The sequence below is a fragment of the Argentina anserina genome, chromosome 4, assembly GCF_933775445.1.
Source record: "Argentina anserina chromosome 4, drPotAnse1.1, whole genome shotgun sequence".
Classification (NCBI taxonomy): domain Eukaryota; kingdom Viridiplantae; phylum Streptophyta; class Magnoliopsida; order Rosales; family Rosaceae; genus Argentina; species Argentina anserina.
Window position 1 is genome coordinate 6,480,577 of NC_065875.1, and position 15,696 is coordinate 6,496,272.

Genomic DNA, 15,696 nt, shown 5'->3' on the forward strand with positions numbered 1-15,696 from the left:
AGGCTGAACTAGACTTGTTATGTTAGTCATTGTTCGTAAGTGTAATTAGAAAGATGAAATTATGCGATATTTGCAGGACTTATGGTGTAAAGATTGTCTCATTATCCTAGTATTGACTATGATGAGTTATATTCCCTCGTTATGGACATAATTGTTTTCCGCTACTTGATCAGTAGTAGTATCCATGAAAACTGATTTGCAGCAGCATATGATAGTGGTGATAACATATCTGTAAAAGGATCTTGACACCGTTATAATCCAATGGCTCAAAAAATAGATATTTGGAGAGAAATATATCGATATTAACATAGACCATCGGGGTTCAACCAATGTCGATTTTCCAAACTTTGCCTTGCATTTTGTTTGAGTTCATGGGTTGGTCGCTAGGCTACCTCTCTGAGTCCTGGTTGTTGTTTTGTTTTGTTCTTTTTTTGCTAGCGCGAGACATTTCTTTCTATCCACAGAATAGTATGTTCTGTTGTAGTCAGACTTATTGGTAGCCAATCAGAGAGTGGTTCCCTCTATCAATATTACCCAGTTTCCCACCATCACTTGGTCTATCATTAACCAGAAAACAGGTTCAGAAGAAGAAAACTTCCAGTTGTCTCAATTCAATGGTGGGTTCGTTCTCACCAAACACGACACAAACTCCCACCGCTCTGTTCAACCCATCATCAGAAAGAACTTCAACTTCGCAGTTATCACCCTTCAAGGTTGATACTCATTCCTCAGTTCCATTGATTCATTCTCTTAATGTACGATGTCTCTTAAAATTATAAATTATGGGTTTTTTTTTCTTTCTTGTGTGTAGAACTCGATTGTAGATGCCAGTGGGTTTTCGTCAAAGCAAACATCTTTTCTCAGAGGTCGGTTCTGTAGCACACAATTTACTGGGTTTTACTGCAAAACTGCTCGAAGAAAACAACCAGGTATTTTCATGTTTCCTTTATTCTTAGTCATCTATGCAAATGGTACTACTGTGGTTTTCTGCTGTGTTTGTCCAATAGCAAAGTACTTTAACTATGAGTAATGAGAGAATTGCACTCTGCACTGATTTGAGTCAATTGTTTAGTTTGTTGAATTTGATATTGTTTTCATTTTCTAAAATGTTGAAATTTTTTGTAATCTGATTGTATTATAAATTTATAATTGTAAAAAGTTTGCGAGCTTTATGTCACCATACAGTTCAGCTATGCCAGTGCTAACTATAATGGACTTAGTCTGTTTACAAAGAACATTTTGATGATGGTAGATCCTTAGAAGATTCCTTCTCAAGCTGCCGTGAATAGCAAACTGTGATTGGATTTTTATTTGATTTCATATAAGAATTTAAGATTCTTCAGAACTCAGAAGTAATTGAAAGAGCATCTTGTATAAAACCTTGAGAACATTTACGGAGGAAAAAAAAAGAATCGTAAAGGCTTGGTTGATGTGATACAACATGAAACATGATATTAGAGCTTTAATATCTGTTCAAGGCTGCATTTTGGATTTGATGGCATCAATCTTAGTAAGAGCTCGAACAAGACATGGTTAGGATGAATAGAAGAGGTAGATGGATTTTTTCCACCAATATAATTTCAATTGGTTTGCCTGACCTGCATGGAAGCATACGTTGTCCAGGAAATCCAGGTATCTCATAACATTAGCCAGCAGTTTCAGTGAGGTAGATGAAAATGTATCAGATGGATGAACACAAAACTAACAGGTAAGCCCCTAGGGTCTTTTATGTCAATTTTGATGAGAATGTTCAGGCTAAGATATCAGTGTAAGGAACTACTAAGGAGTTAGCAGGGAGAGGACTTGATATGTCAATGTGGAACCAGAAGTTGACATTCTCTAAAGTCACCCTCACCTGGAAGCAAATTTGCCGACCACCCAATTTTGCCCACTAATATGCCCACCTTCTTATCCTACTGACATATGTCATTTTTCTAACCATAGCCATTGTTTTCAACCATAGTTTATCAATTAACATTAAAGTAATTCTTTCATTAAAGATCATACTAATAAATCAGAAAATGCTTTTGAAAGTAAAATGAAGAATCATCCGGAGCTGGTAAGATCGCACCATCGGTTATCGGCTTTGCCGGCCAAAAGTATTTCCGAAACTCTACTGGGTTAGTTTTGCAAAGTTTAGAATAAACAACATGGAAGAAGAATTCAATTTTCATTGGGGGCTTTCAAGAGGGGAAATTGATAGTTAACTCCAGTCGAAGAACTTGATGGGTTGGGGAGAGGTTTTGATGCAGCGGAGGATTCGATAGCTGAAGAGAAACAAAGAGAGGACCAGAGATGAGAAGGTCATGGGGTGGAGTTGATGATTTTATAATGCTTGAGTGGTTTTGTTGGTCTTGAATTTCGGCAATCTATTTCAATGGGTCCTCGTTACTGCCTAGAGGAGAAGTAATAGACTAATAGGTGATGCATTGGGGTGAGAATGTTTGAGGGACCTGGGTTTTGGAGGGAGTGGCCGGCGTGCCTGAGAATAGAAGTTGCAGGGTGAGGTCACTGAGGTGTATAGTTGTGGTTAGGTTCAAGTATGAATTAATATAAAATATTAATGTTAGAAAAAATTGTGATTTCTTATTGTATATGTATATTGTTATATCCTAGTTGAAAAAATGGACAGATGTTAGTAGGATAATAGGGTGGGCATCAAAGTGGGCAAATTATGGTGGTAGGCAAATTCGCTTCCCCCTCACCTAGAAATATAAATAGGGAAGAAATAGTTGAAAACGCAATGATTAGCAATAGACTCTAACAACAATGTCATCGCTTGTACTAACTGTCACAATTGAAACAACCACCTTATGTCTCCTTTCTTACAGTCTACTGATGTCAGATGTGTCCACTAGAACCTTTATTGGGGGATTCCTGTGATTTTCATTTCATGAGTGTAAGTAATACAGGTTCAGAGAATCAGAATGCAAATCAAATGATGATTTCCTCTACAATTTATGAGTTTAAATGCTGCCTAATGTATATATTTGTGTCAAACTTCTATTTGTTCCCTAATGTTTGTACTTGATCCATGTATAGCCCAGTGTTTTTTCTCTACCTAATTTCTTCATATACCGGTGCTTCATTCATGATTAAGGGGCTGCATTTAGATTTCATAGGATTCAAATTATTAATAAGTAGGCGAATGTTACCTGTGGAGATGCTTGAAATGAATGAATGAGGTAGATAAAGAAATTGACCGATTTTGCTGCAATAGGTTGGGATCAGATATAACCTTTCTTAGCCAGGGTACCTATAAAACGATATCATCAGCCAATGAGTTCATTGAGGTTACTGACAGTGGATTGGATGGAGCAGAGAAGGGTACAGCCATAAGGGTAATGGCCTTTTTTTGCAGTCGTGAGGTTCAGACCAAGTTATTATTATGAGAAACTAGATTGAAAGCACATCCATGAGAACAGTATGCCAAGATTGAATTAGATGACATTCTCAAATTGTCAACCTTGGCAACATCAGAAACATTAAACGCAACCTTACACATCCCAAAATTGAATTATATGAAATTCTCAAAATTTCAACCTTACCAATATTGATCTTATATTGGTAAGGTTGAAATCAATATTGGTAAGGTTGAAATTTCTAAGAACTCATTTTTCGTCTTATATTCTAAATGCAACCTATTTACTGCAAATATTCATTTAATTAGAATGGTGATTCTATTGAGACTTCTTTTCAGTTCTCATTAACTGATGCATAGTGAGATGAGTTTTTTTAAGGAAATGGGAAACTCTCATAGGAAAGAACATGGATAGATTTATAGTATGTGGGAATGATCAGGTAAATCAATCTGCCATTAAATTACTGTAGAAGTCTAATCCTCTTTTCCATATTGAGATGTACTTAAGTCCTCATTATACAGGGCATGTTGTTTCACCAAGCTGTGTCCTTCCTTTGACTGAAGAAAATGTGGAGAAAGTCTTGGACGAAGTACGACCTAGTTTGATGGCAGATGGCGGAAATGTGGCACTACATGAAATAGATGGACTTGTAGTGGTATTAAAACTAGAAGGAGCTTGTGGATCATGCCCAAGCTCGACGATGACACTAAAGATGGGAATTGAAACTCGCCTGCGTGATAAGATACCAGAGATTTTGGAAGTGGAGCAAATTTTGGACACTGAGACGGGCCTCGAGTTGAATGAGGAAAATGTCGAAAAGGTTAAACTTATTTTCAAATCTTACAAATCCTAACATGTAAAATATCTAAATCTTGTTCACAGACTCAGTGCAAATGTTTGGTTCAAAGCTAATGTCCAGCTTCCATCTTTTCAGCTTCTTGCTGAGATTAGGCCATATCTGGCTGGCACAGGTGGTGGAATTCTGGAGCTTGTAGAGATCCAAGACTACATTGTTAAAGTTCGGTTAAGTGGACCAGCAGCTGGGGTCATGACAGTTCGTGTTGCTCTAACTCAGAAATTGAGAGAAAAAATACCTGTAATAGCAGCTGTGCAGCTGATAGAATGATCTAAAAATTTATTGTGAATTTGTGATGCAGAGATGGGTGAATTGTTCAGAACATTTCTTAAAGGTGCGAGTTTAACATCGAAACCTGAATATAGTACATATGGTAAGTAGCTTCTTTATAACATACAAACAAGATACCATGTCTTTTTATTTGGTCAATGTTATGAAGACTTGAAATTGGCTGTAAAGAAACCAAAGTCTCACTTTAACGTACAGTTTGAACATGCTACAACAGAAACCATAGAATATTATTACATAATGCTATTCTATAGTAGAACGGGATGATTCTTAGAAAAAGAAAAAGATAGTAGAACAGGATGGCTGCTCAATGTCTTGTACCCTGAGGATATAACTGTTAATTTTACATATCGGTAAATTAAACTTTGGTAATAGTAATCATCATCCTCTGTCTCGTGATCTGTTGAACCTCCTTGCAACGGCAGCAATGGCTGCAAGAAACACAACACCAGTTAAAAGTTGGAAGCCAACACCAATGCCAACATACACTAGGACCTGGGGAGAAAGATAAAATATACGGTACCCTCTCACCAAATGATTAGTTGGTTTTCAATATCTTATCAATCATTTAGTGTGTCCTCAGCTAATTTGATTCATTCTTTTTTGTACAAGTTCTCTTTCCTCATTTGTTTCTATTTTTTCTTTGTGGTGGAATCATGGATATCTTGGAGATCGGAAAATACATCGTCAAATTATGATTAACTGCTCCACCAGCTGTTGTCATGTCAGTTACTGAATTTCAGCCTCATTCCTTACAGGAGAAAACCTGGTATCGTGGTTGTGCACCGGCGGATCTTATTACAAGCTTAGGGATGCTCAAGCATCCCCAAGTCAATTAGAAAGACAAAAAAAATTGGTATTAATTTTTTTTAATTAAGACTAGCATCCCATACTCTTTCCTACACTGAATCCCTCCACCAACACTTATACATACACACCCACACCCAATTTCCTCCCACACCAACATCTCTAATCTCACACGGAACACCAATTTTTTTTTCTTTTTATCTCTTGTGTCTTCTTCTCCTTTCTTTTTCTCTATAAAATTAAATCTCTAACCCTAAAAACTAAAGCCTAATTCTTAAATTAGAGTGATTAACTTCACGATCTCCACTCCTCTAGTGAGCACTGAATGTCATGATTGAATTGGGGATTTTCCCATTTGGGATTTCTGGCTTTCTACGTTTGCTTTCCATTCACCCTCGGTTACATATGTTTGGAGGTATTTTGATGCAGATAATGTAAAACAATCAGTTCAAAAGTGAATCACATAGTATTTTGAGTACATTGTCAAAAACAATTTTTGCCTTCGGCCAAATTTCAAATCCTCCATAAATTACAATTCTAGATCAAGCATCCCCTAAACACCGTTTAAGATCCGCCACTGGTTGTGCACACACTAGCTAGAATGATGAATGGCGTCAAATGTGAATGTACTGTAAATTTGTGATCCAGAGAAAATGTTTGGGACATTTTCTTTTTGTAGAAGTATACTGATCTACACTTGAATATCAATTGCCAATTTGCCATCAAACATCTTCCTCCTTGAGCAAAAGGTAGAACAGTTCATAAAAACTAGTATACCCTTGAGAGGGTTTTATAACTGAAGGCGGAAGAACTTGATTCTCCAAGTTCTGTTTGATTTTGTGAACCACTGAATAATCAAAGCTGTACCTGTTACACATTGAGAAAGCAATATATATAAATTCAGTAGTCACATCGCTTGATTTCTTCACGCCCTTCATTCACCATGTTAAACATAGTTTATCCCAAAGTGGATGGTCTAAAAATATCAAAATGGAAGCTTGTCTAGCCCCAGAGGGAAGGTTTCAAGGTCATAATCCCAAACCTCAGATTGGTGATGAAATGCCCCAGGGTAAGGAATCTGCAAGAAACAAGCTTTCGTGATGAAATGTTTGGGAAATGTTGGTAATAGTGAAAGCCCTCTCCAGATTGCCACAATTGACACTTCTCCATGATGAAATCTATAAGGAGCTTTGAGTCCCCTTCCATACCAATTTGAGTCGTGCCATTCCTGCAAAGCCTAGAGATGCCCCTCACTCGCACATTGCCAAACGAAGGTTTATGACTTGAGGTCGCCTCTCGCACACAATAATGGAAGATGTTTTTGGGATCACTATTTGGTCAGACTTCTTCGGCGACTTGTACCTTAAGTTGTAAAGAGTCTAAAGTTTATGACTTGCAGTATACACATAATTATGTTACATTAATAACCGTGGGAAATCAAGATTACAAGATGCTACTATATTTACCAGCAGGATGGCTACTCAAAATGTCTAGTAGCCGCTAAAGTACAACATATCCTGCTCACTTGGTAACAACATAAGTTCTATTAATAGTAATCATCATCTTCTTCATCTCTTGAAGCATTGAATCTCCTTGCCACAGCAGCAATGGCACCAAGAAACACAGCTATAGCGAACAGTTGGAAGCCACCACCAATGCCAATAGCAACACTAGGACCTGGGGCGAAAAATGAAAATGGTGACCAACCCCACCCACCATAGTATGGTGATCCATAACCATACCCATAACCACCGACTAATGGCGGAGCAACAGGAGGATTGATGTATATATTGGTCCTACAAAAGAAACATAAACCATTACAAAGGGAAGTCAAAAATATTGATTTACATTCATATTGCATAAAATGGTTGATTTAATTCATCGCTGTGAGAATATGAAAGTCTGATACATCCCAAGATTGTAGATGCAAGTCCTCTTTAATCATATTTATGGCCTCCCCGTTATGTTACTGAACATTTTTAGAACCAAGGTGTATGGAACTTTCTTCAGATAATCAGCATTATGCCCTAACTACCTCTACTCAGTGGTAAAAAAAATGGCTTAGCAGTCTGACAAAATATACAAGCAAGCATATAAGCAGTCAAGTCCGTCGTTCAAATTATAAAAAACATATAAATGGCAGATACCGCCTAGATTGTACAATACGCATATTAATGCAGCAGATGGAAATGAATTGTCAAACAAAAGGTTCGATATCATGTCAGACAATGATCGTATATGTGCTTAAGAACCCTTACAAGCCAGCTTAGGGTAATTATATTATTAACTGAAAACCAAATTGACTGTCGCAAATTACACCTATCTGATTCTCTCCTTGAACCTGAAAAGGAAGCCCTCAGTTCTCAAGTTGATCCCTTCTCTCAACTAGGAGTGAAGAAGAAAGATCTCCCAAACGCCAATTTGAATTAAGAGCTGTGAAAATTTCAAGAGCAATTCCTTCTGGTGTAGGACCATTTTAATTCAAGTCAATTATATTTGTGACAGTCAGGGTCCAGAATCTTTGACAGAAGAATTTGTTTCACATCTACCTAGCTGATATATAATTTGTAAGTAACTTATGTTTCAGAAGACTTAAAATCCAGTGCCAAATTAATGGCAAACTATAAACACTAATGAATCACTGATTTCCAAAGTCAGTGCAAAATTGTAAATGCCAGTGGTTTTGAAAGACATTCATAACATTGACGTTAAGTTCTTATGTAGTTCCCAGAACTCAAGTAATTTATGTGAAGATACAGCTCTTAGGAGAAATAAAATAATGTACTAGCTATACAACATTTGAAAAGGGTCTGTAACTTTAATTTCTATTGTCCTTCAAGAGCTGAGTGTCTTTGTGAAGCATTGAAGCTCTAAATGTTAACCAATCGATTAGCATCTAACAATACCTGGTCAGCTAACATTAATTTTTCCAGACACTTTTCTCATTTAGAGCAGGCATACATACAACTCTCACACACCACCAATGATCTTCAACTATGAGAATGCAGCGGATGAGAGCTGGAGGTTAAATTTAAGTTGGTAACAATTTTAGATAATGACTGAACATCAAACGTCAACTGCTCAATAAAACAGTATAATTCAACAATGTTGATCCTCTGAGGGTAGTACTGTAATAGAGCCACTGATTGAAACCCAAGGTGATTGCTAAAACAAAACCCATCTTATTATTCGTTGATGACCAGAAAAGGTTGACCTCAGTACTTCAACAGTGATAAAATTTTCAGTAAGTCAACTTGAATTACCGAACCTTGAACTTGAAAAGTTCAAGAGCATTGTCTTCCCATACAGGGATAAATTTTCAAAAGAGAAAATGCAGTTGCCACAGTGAAGCCTAAAGTTACCATTAGATTCTCTAGTAGCAAAGAAATAAGTTTCACAGCTTATCGAACTCTTTAGAATTTGTAGACCACCAAGTATAAAAATCATATTAGATTTGTTTCACCTAAAGTCTCGTTTCACAATATTATAAGAACCATGCTTATCACAGCTTATCAATATTAGAACTTGTTTCCTAATGTCTGGGAGAAAGTATAAGAAACCTTTATTAGATTAGAAACAGGATAATAGGCAATTAGGCATAAATGGAAGTTAGTGGATCAACATCTAATTATGAAAACAAAATATATGTTACAAAAAAGGAGATTGCTTTAGGACACCCATTTTCTAACTCAGAAAAATGAAGCTCTCATCTCTAAATAGCTAGTTGATAGCTCAAAGCCTATAGCAGTAATAATAATTATCACTTGGCAATAGTTTGTACAACCAATACTAGGCATATACCTGTTGATCATCACAACCATTTGGCCCAGCTAAATCACTAATTTCCAAAATAAACTTGTATAGTATCAGATTACCTGGAATTGTTATTGATCCTAGGGGAGGAAGACCGAGGTGCCGAAGACCGAAACGCCTGACCGCCAACTCTACCCCCACTCTTGGCAGCTGAAGCATCATCAACAGAGCCTAGAGTCAACACACCAGCTGCCAATGTCACCATTGCCAGCTTTGCAAATTGGTTCTCTTTCTTTCTGGGAAATATATCAACACATAACAAAAATTCACATCAAACTAAACAGTAACTAGAATAAGAATCAAGCTTTGAAAACAAAAACCCAGTTTAGTAAAGCAAACCAATTCTAGCGTGCAAGTACCTGTAAAGGCCTTTCTGATGATCATCATCTGATGAGGAGCTTCTTTTGCATGAGATAGTGTTTGGTGCAGTGAAGAACTTAGTTTTGGGTTTGTGGGTCTGAGGAATGAGAGCGTTTGCAAGAAAGCTTTGCTGGGATGAGGCGACAGACATAATTACTTGTTTTCTGGGCTGTTAATTGTCAGTTGTTTCTCTTTTTGCTGCTAGAGGTGTTCATCCATTTCCATGATTCCAGCAAAACCACGTGGCGTGATATTAATGGCCTGGCAAGTAAAGAAGATTGACACATATTTTGGCTCACATTGTCAACACGGTCAAAACTCAAATGGTCGTTTATGCATCAATTATTTTGATTTGAAACATCATTTGCACCAATAGCTAAATGCACCTCAATTTTTTTAAATTGATTTTTCAACTCACAGCAATTTTGGAGGTGTAATAAGCAATGAAAGTTGTTGATGCCTAAAAATTTGGTTAAGAGACCCAATTCATATCTCGAGTCCAATAAGCGAATAATGTCGTAATTATCACGCCATGCATGTGGACCCTGACCACAATCAAGCATTTGAGGCTTGTAAGAATGAGTGTGGTGTAGAAGGTAACATAAATATATGAGACTCATTCTTAGTTTTTGGCTTGTCGGTAATTTTGGAATTTGGAGACCAAAATTTATACTTAAACCCAATTCTAATTATGGGCCAATGAAGAAGAGAGAAAGCCCAAAAAAATACCCAAACTAGCTCAAAACTTTAAAACCAAACAAAATAGCAAAACTCAAACATAGGATTCTCTCTCATAAAAAGACTCAATCCTAGCAACAATTGCAGCAAAATCCTGCAATAATATTCCCAACATGAATCTTGCAGCAAACACAACAATATGAATCCTAGAAAAGAGACCAAAGGATTCATATAAGCCAACCTAAGCCACCACCACTATAAATTGAGAGTTATAGTTGTTGTGAGGGGGGAAGAAAACACAAAGGCTAACACCAAGAAGCCACCAAGCTCTCCTATTCTAAAACATAGAAACCATGATTCCCAGCCAAGTCCTTTCTCAGAAAGATCCCTAAACTGATCCATATTCAACCCAAAAGCCATAGACAAGCCATGAAACAACTCAATCAATTCCCCACTACATGTCCCAATAACCCATCTCTAATCCAATACCTTATCAATTACAACCCAAGCTTCATGACTGCCTTAGAAACTCTTCTTCACTACAATCATGTTTTTCCATCTCCCACACCGCACACATCTTGCCAAGCTTTTTTAGACGATTTAATTCAATGTTGTGAATATGCAAGGAGCTGTCGGGAATAAACAACAACAAGCTTCATAGGCCTCCTTGTCCTTTGAGGTTTGTTGGGCCTAGTTTCATCTTACTCAGACGAAGAGGATTGAAATGGCCAGCCTCACTAATAATCATGCCGTACAGGTTTGGTCAAAACCCCCTCTTACAAAGGTACACTTAATTATTTTAGAGGTGCAAATAGAACTATCCATTAATTAAATTGTTTTCGTTTCAATAAGGGAAAAGAAGTTTGCCAATTACACAACCTCAATTATGGAACTCAAAATTATAGTCTCTAGAGTAGAGAGAGGTAAGCTTCAATTCCAAGCACCAACAGTTGAAGAACGCTTGAGATAAGCTAGTGCATCCGGCATAAAAATTTGTTTCAAGCCAATTTAGAGAAGCCAGCAAGATGTTCGATATCTTGTAAGATGGTAAAAATGCGGCAAGGAGTGCCATTATTGTTGTTGAGACGATCAATAATCAAGACATTTGAAAAGTTTAACCCTAAGTTTAGGAAACCGTACGTACCATGCAAGCTAGAAACCTGCACGAAGGCCAACTCATAAGGCGAAAGCTTCAACTAGAATCAACTACCATTGTTTCTGTATAAGCTATAGTAGAGAAATCTAGCTTGATGATCGCAAATTACAAAACCTCCAGCATCTCTGTCATTGTGGCTAATTGAATCATCATCGCGCGCATCCTCGCCACAAGCCGTTTTTAATGATCTTGCCATGCATCGAGCTTTTCCACAAGGATCAACAATCCTCGAGTTGCACCAATCTCCACCAGCAAACTTCTTGATCCCAAATTGTAATTCGACGCAAAAAGCACCACATACTTTGTCGTACAAAGATCAACCTGCTCATATTGATGATGTTCGAAATCCCCCGCCTACCATCCTCCCAATACAAAATCCTGAAAGCTTTCCCCGTGATCTTTAATCCCATGCAATTTATTCCATGTCTGGCAGCCAGCGCAATCACAAGGCTATGCCGCTGCTAGCATTGGTTACCGCCAACCAGCCTTTCCATTTTACAAGTCTAATATGAGTAAGAACAAGCTAAACTCCACATCATAGAAGCACTAACCGAGAAACCCCTTAAACATTGCTAGCCACAAACTGGTAGAAGTTGGGATTCGAACGTTAAACATGGGGGTTTAATAATACAAAGCCATTTTGACCAAAATCATATAACACCGTTCTCAAAAAAAAAAAAAAACTGTATGTATAAAAAGTAATTATTAATAAAAATTCAAAGAATTGAAACTTGCATTAAAGAATTGTCACCAAAAGAAGCAAACTCGTATCTGCTGAAAGAGCGAAAACGGGACGAATCATAGCTAGCCGCTGTCGAGTACGTGCGCTCCCTAACGAATTTAGGAGACGAGAGTACGACTACTCTTTCTACAATACGTTATATCATGCATTCAACCACGGAGCTAGGGGTGTATGTTGTAGCACGCGCCATCTTTTTAGAAGGAAAAAAAAACATTCACATATGTCTTATAGAAGCCCACTACTAAATACATTAAATGAGTCATGAACTCGTGATCTTGGCTATGAAGCAAGGTTGGGCTAACTATATATATATATATCTCTACTAGAGTGAACCTTTATTGTGAAATTACGGAATGAAGTTCTAATTTTAGCACATTTTTCGGTCAAATGTTTTCATCACAAATGATTCAATATTTAGATATGCTATTAAAGAACATCTCTACAAAGTTTCATCCAATTCGGTTATCGTTAAGATATTGAAATTAGATTAAATTAATGAACGAATTAAAACTATTTAACGTGAACCGTTCGTGTAAATCTCTATTTTGAAAGCTCAAACCATTGTTAAATTGGATGAAACTTTGTAGAGATGATCTTTAATAACATACCTAAATATTAAATCATTTGTGATGAAAACATTTGACCGAAAAGTGTGTCAAAATTAGAACTTCACTCTGTAATTTTAGAGTAAATGTTCACTCTGAATAAGTACTATATATATATATATGAGTAATTTCAATAGTTCATGCCAATTTAGAGATGCTAATATAGACCGGCATGTACGTTTGTTTTAATAACGTATTTGTGTGCTGATAGAGTAGTATTAAAGGAGAAAGTCCAGCTAGATTAGAGCTATCTCACACATCTATTTCTGGTTTATCTGATTAGGGAGCATATGTTCGAGCTATGTGCAGTATGCGATCAAAAAGCTTGAAAATATTAATCTTGATCTGCCCCCTTAAACTTATATGTCTCTAGTTTTGGGAATCAAACAAGATCCACTACCAGTCACCGCCACCTCCTTCACCACCAACACCGTACCACCATAATACATGATTTCGAACACCGTAAGCTCGTGAAGAAGGCAAAGGCCTCAACCACAAAACTAAAGGGAAAGCGAGTCCCTCAACTTGTATTTCTAATAACTTGTATTTATAGACAAGACTTACACACAAGTTAAATTCAATAGTTTTTTTGAACAAAAAAAGAAAAGAAACTACAAATAAGCCCCTCTAACACGACTGTTAGGAGTTAAATCAAGCTGAATATATAATTGAATTAAAATTGTTTTTTCTCTATTGTCAAATTTTGAAATATGCTAGAAACTAAAAAAGAAAAAAACATTGACTTTTGATGGAGGAGTAAATGACAAACAAGTACAATAAGATAAAAAAATAATTATAGATATAACAAACGAAATAACAAGATCAAAGTATGACTGTATGAAACTAATCTGAATTAACTAGAACTCGAAGAGTCGTAACCGCAAAGGAAAATTTAAAAAACTCAAAACTCTCTACTTTACCTTAACCTTATATGTAAATAATATTATTTTTAACTAAAAAAATATACACGGTTTTTTATTTTCAGGAGCCTACCTATGTTATGAGCTCTAGGCAACCGCCTGCTAGGCCTAGTTCTAGGGCCGGCCCTACCCTCCCCACCTCCTACGGCTCATCAACGGTCCGGGTTCGGTCCGGCCCGGCCCGTCCCATGAGTGGCGGGCCCGTGTCGGGCCTTAGTAAATTTAAATAAGTGTCAGACCGGGTATTTTCCCAAATTTAAAGATCCAAGCCCGCCCACCTAAAGCGGATCTTGCGGGCCTTACGAGTTTGTATTAGAAAAAAAACATAATATTCTAATTTAAGGGTTTGAAAAAATAAAAGAATTATTAGAAAACATTCTAAAAAAAAGTCACAAATAAATTCTAATTTCGAAATATTTGTCGATCGACACTAGTAGATGTGATCGATATATATATTTAGGGATCATGTAAAAATCTCATCGTTTTGAACATGATTTGACCGTCCGTACCTACGGTCAATAAAAAAAGAAGCGTTTTGACATAATAAGACTTTATTGACCGGGGCCTTGCTAAATGGGTTTCCTCGTTGCGACCATACACGATTGGTGATAAAAATGAGGTGATTTCAAATATGTAAACAAGTTTCCACATTCGCATCTTGGTAATGAGTCACCCCTTATGGCATATTAGTGTTTTTTTTTGTTTACCAGAAATTCTGACAGTCAAACAAGGTCCGAATTGAATGAAATTTTAAAATAGTCACTAAATATATATATCGATCACATCTGATGGTGTCAATCGATTCCGAGAAGTTTCATTAATATAGTCGCTTCATAATGTGATAGTTTTATTATAAACCTAATATAAAGTTTATGATACATTAGTAGACACTTCGGTGATATACAACTTTAGTTCGAAATATGGTCGATCGACACCAGTAGATGTGATCGGTATATATATTTAGGGAACCTGTAAAAAATTTGTCCGGTTTGGACATGGTTTAACCATTCGTACCAACGGTCAACTAAAAAAAAGTTTTTTGACATATTGAAACTTCATTGACCAGGGCTTTGCCACATGAGTTTCTTCAGTGCGACCGTGCACGATAGGTAACAAAAATTAGGTGATTTCAGATATACAAACTACTTTCGACGTTCACATATTCGTAATAGGTCATCTTTTAAGCCATATTAGTGGTGTTTTCGATTTACCGAAAATTCCGACGGTCAAACGAGGTTCGAATTGGATGAAATTTTTACATGGTCACTAAATATATATACCGATCACATCGGCTGGTTTCGATTGATCATGAGAAGTTTTCTTCATATAGTCGCTTCATAATGCGATAGTTTTATTCTAAACCTAATGTAAAGGTATGATACATTAGTGGACACTTAGGTGATCACCAACTCCAATTCAAAATATGGTCGATCGACACAAGCAGATGTGACCGATATATATATTTAGGAACCTCGTAAAAATTTCGTCCGTTTTGGAGAGGGTTTGACCGTTTGTACCTACTGTCAACAAAACAAGAGGCGTTTTGACATATTAAAACCTCATTGACCGGGGCTTTGCTAAATGAGTTTCCTCAGTGCGACCGCGTATGATATGTAACAAAAATTAGGTGATTTCATATATGCAAACGGCTTTCGGCATTCGCATTTTTATAATGGGTCCTCCCTTGGAGCATATTAGTGGTGTTTCGGTTTACCAGAAATTCAGGCGGTCAAATGAGGTCTGAATTGGATGAAATTTTTACAGGGTCACTAAAATAATATCTATATCGATCACATCAGATGGTGTCGATCAATCCCGAGAAGTTTCTTTCATATAGTTGCTTCATAATGCGATAGTTTTATTATAAACCTAATATAAAAGTTATGATATATTAGTGGACACTTTAGTGATTGTTCAGTTCGAAATATGTTCGATCGACACCAACATATTTGATCAGTATATATATTTAGGGAACTCATAAAAATTTCGTCTGTTTTGGACATTGTTTGATCGTCTGTACCTATGGTCAACTAAAAAAGAGGCGTTTTGACATATTAAAATCCTCATTGACCGAGGCTTTGCTAAATGGGATTCTTTGGTGTGACCGCA

At 36.8% G+C, this 15,696-nt stretch overlaps 3 protein-coding genes across 4 annotated transcripts; 1 reads left to right on the forward strand and 2 right to left on the reverse strand.

Moving 5' to 3' along the window:
- The first annotated feature begins 520 nt into the window (after positions 1–520).
- LOC126791279 (nifU-like protein 3, chloroplastic) lies at positions 521–5,292 on the forward strand. 2 transcript variants are annotated; one of them, XR_007671806.1, is made up of 5 exons: positions 521–713; positions 812–929; positions 3,884–4,182; positions 4,297–4,552; positions 5,265–5,292. XR_007671806.1 is itself a non-coding variant. In XM_050517712.1 (4 exons), exons 1-4 carry the CDS (start codon positions 615–617, stop codon positions 4,486–4,488), a joined length of 708 nt encoding a protein of 235 aa, XP_050373669.1. In that variant the 5' UTR covers positions 521–614; the 3' UTR covers positions 4,489–4,621. The 2 variants fall into 2 exon arrangements, 1 of the variants encoding a protein (XP_050373669.1); XM_050517712.1 differs by lacking the exon at positions 5,265–5,292 and having other exon boundaries at positions 4,297–4,621.
- A 605-nt stretch (positions 5,293–5,897) lies between these two features.
- Positions 5,898–6,550, reverse strand: LOC126791282 (uncharacterized). Its single transcript, XM_050517715.1, has 2 exons — positions 6,356–6,550; positions 5,898–6,180 (listed from the first exon to the last, which is right to left on the reverse strand). The coding sequence occupies exons 1-2, from the start codon at positions 6,517–6,519 to the stop codon at positions 6,036–6,038; spliced, it is 309 nt and encodes a 102-aa protein (XP_050373672.1). The 5' UTR covers positions 6,520–6,550; the 3' UTR covers positions 5,898–6,035.
- Positions 6,551–6,711: 161 nt separating this feature from the next.
- On the reverse strand, positions 6,712–9,678 carry LOC126791281 (uncharacterized). Its single transcript, XM_050517714.1, has 3 exons — positions 9,486–9,678; positions 9,189–9,362; positions 6,712–7,109 (listed from the first exon to the last, which is right to left on the reverse strand). Exons 1-3 carry the CDS (start codon positions 9,635–9,637, stop codon positions 6,860–6,862), a joined length of 576 nt encoding a protein of 191 aa, XP_050373671.1. The 5' UTR covers positions 9,638–9,678; the 3' UTR covers positions 6,712–6,859.
- Between the last annotated feature and the right edge of the window lie 6,018 nt (positions 9,679–15,696).

What these genes read in the sequence shown, in the direction of transcription:
- LOC126791279 (XM_050517712.1), top strand. Translation starts at nt 615, where the DNA reads ATGGTGGGTTCGTTCTCACCAAACACGACACAAACTCCCACCGCTCTG. An exon ending in CGCAGTTATCACCCTTCAAG is followed by an intron (nt 714 to 811) that starts GTTGATACTCAT and finishes TCTTGTGTGTAG; the next exon opens with AACTCGATTGTAGATGCCAG. An exon ending in ATGAGGAAAATGTCGAAAAG is followed by an intron (nt 4,183 to 4,296) that starts GTTAAACTTATT and finishes CCATCTTTTCAG; the next exon opens with CTTCTTGCTGAGATTAGGCC.
- LOC126791282 (XM_050517715.1), bottom strand. Translation starts at nt 6,519, where the DNA reads ATGGAAGGGGACTCAAAGCTCCTTATAGATTTCATCATGGAGAAGTGT. An exon ending in CATTTCATCACCAATCTGAG is followed by an intron (nt 6,181 to 6,355) that starts GTTTGGGATTAT and finishes AATGTGTAACAG; the next exon opens with GTACAGCTTTGATTATTCAG.
- LOC126791281 (XM_050517714.1), bottom strand. Translation starts at nt 9,637, where the DNA reads ATGTCTGTCGCCTCATCCCAGCAAAGCTTTCTTGCAAACGCTCTCATT. An exon ending in CATCAGAAAGGCCTTTACAG is followed by an intron (nt 9,363 to 9,485) that starts GTACTTGCACGC and finishes TATATTTCCCAG; the next exon opens with AAAGAAAGAGAACCAATTTG. An exon ending in AGGATCAATAACAATTCCAG is followed by an intron (nt 7,110 to 9,188) that starts GTAATCTGATAC and finishes TTTCTTTTGTAG; the next exon opens with GACCAATATATACATCAATC.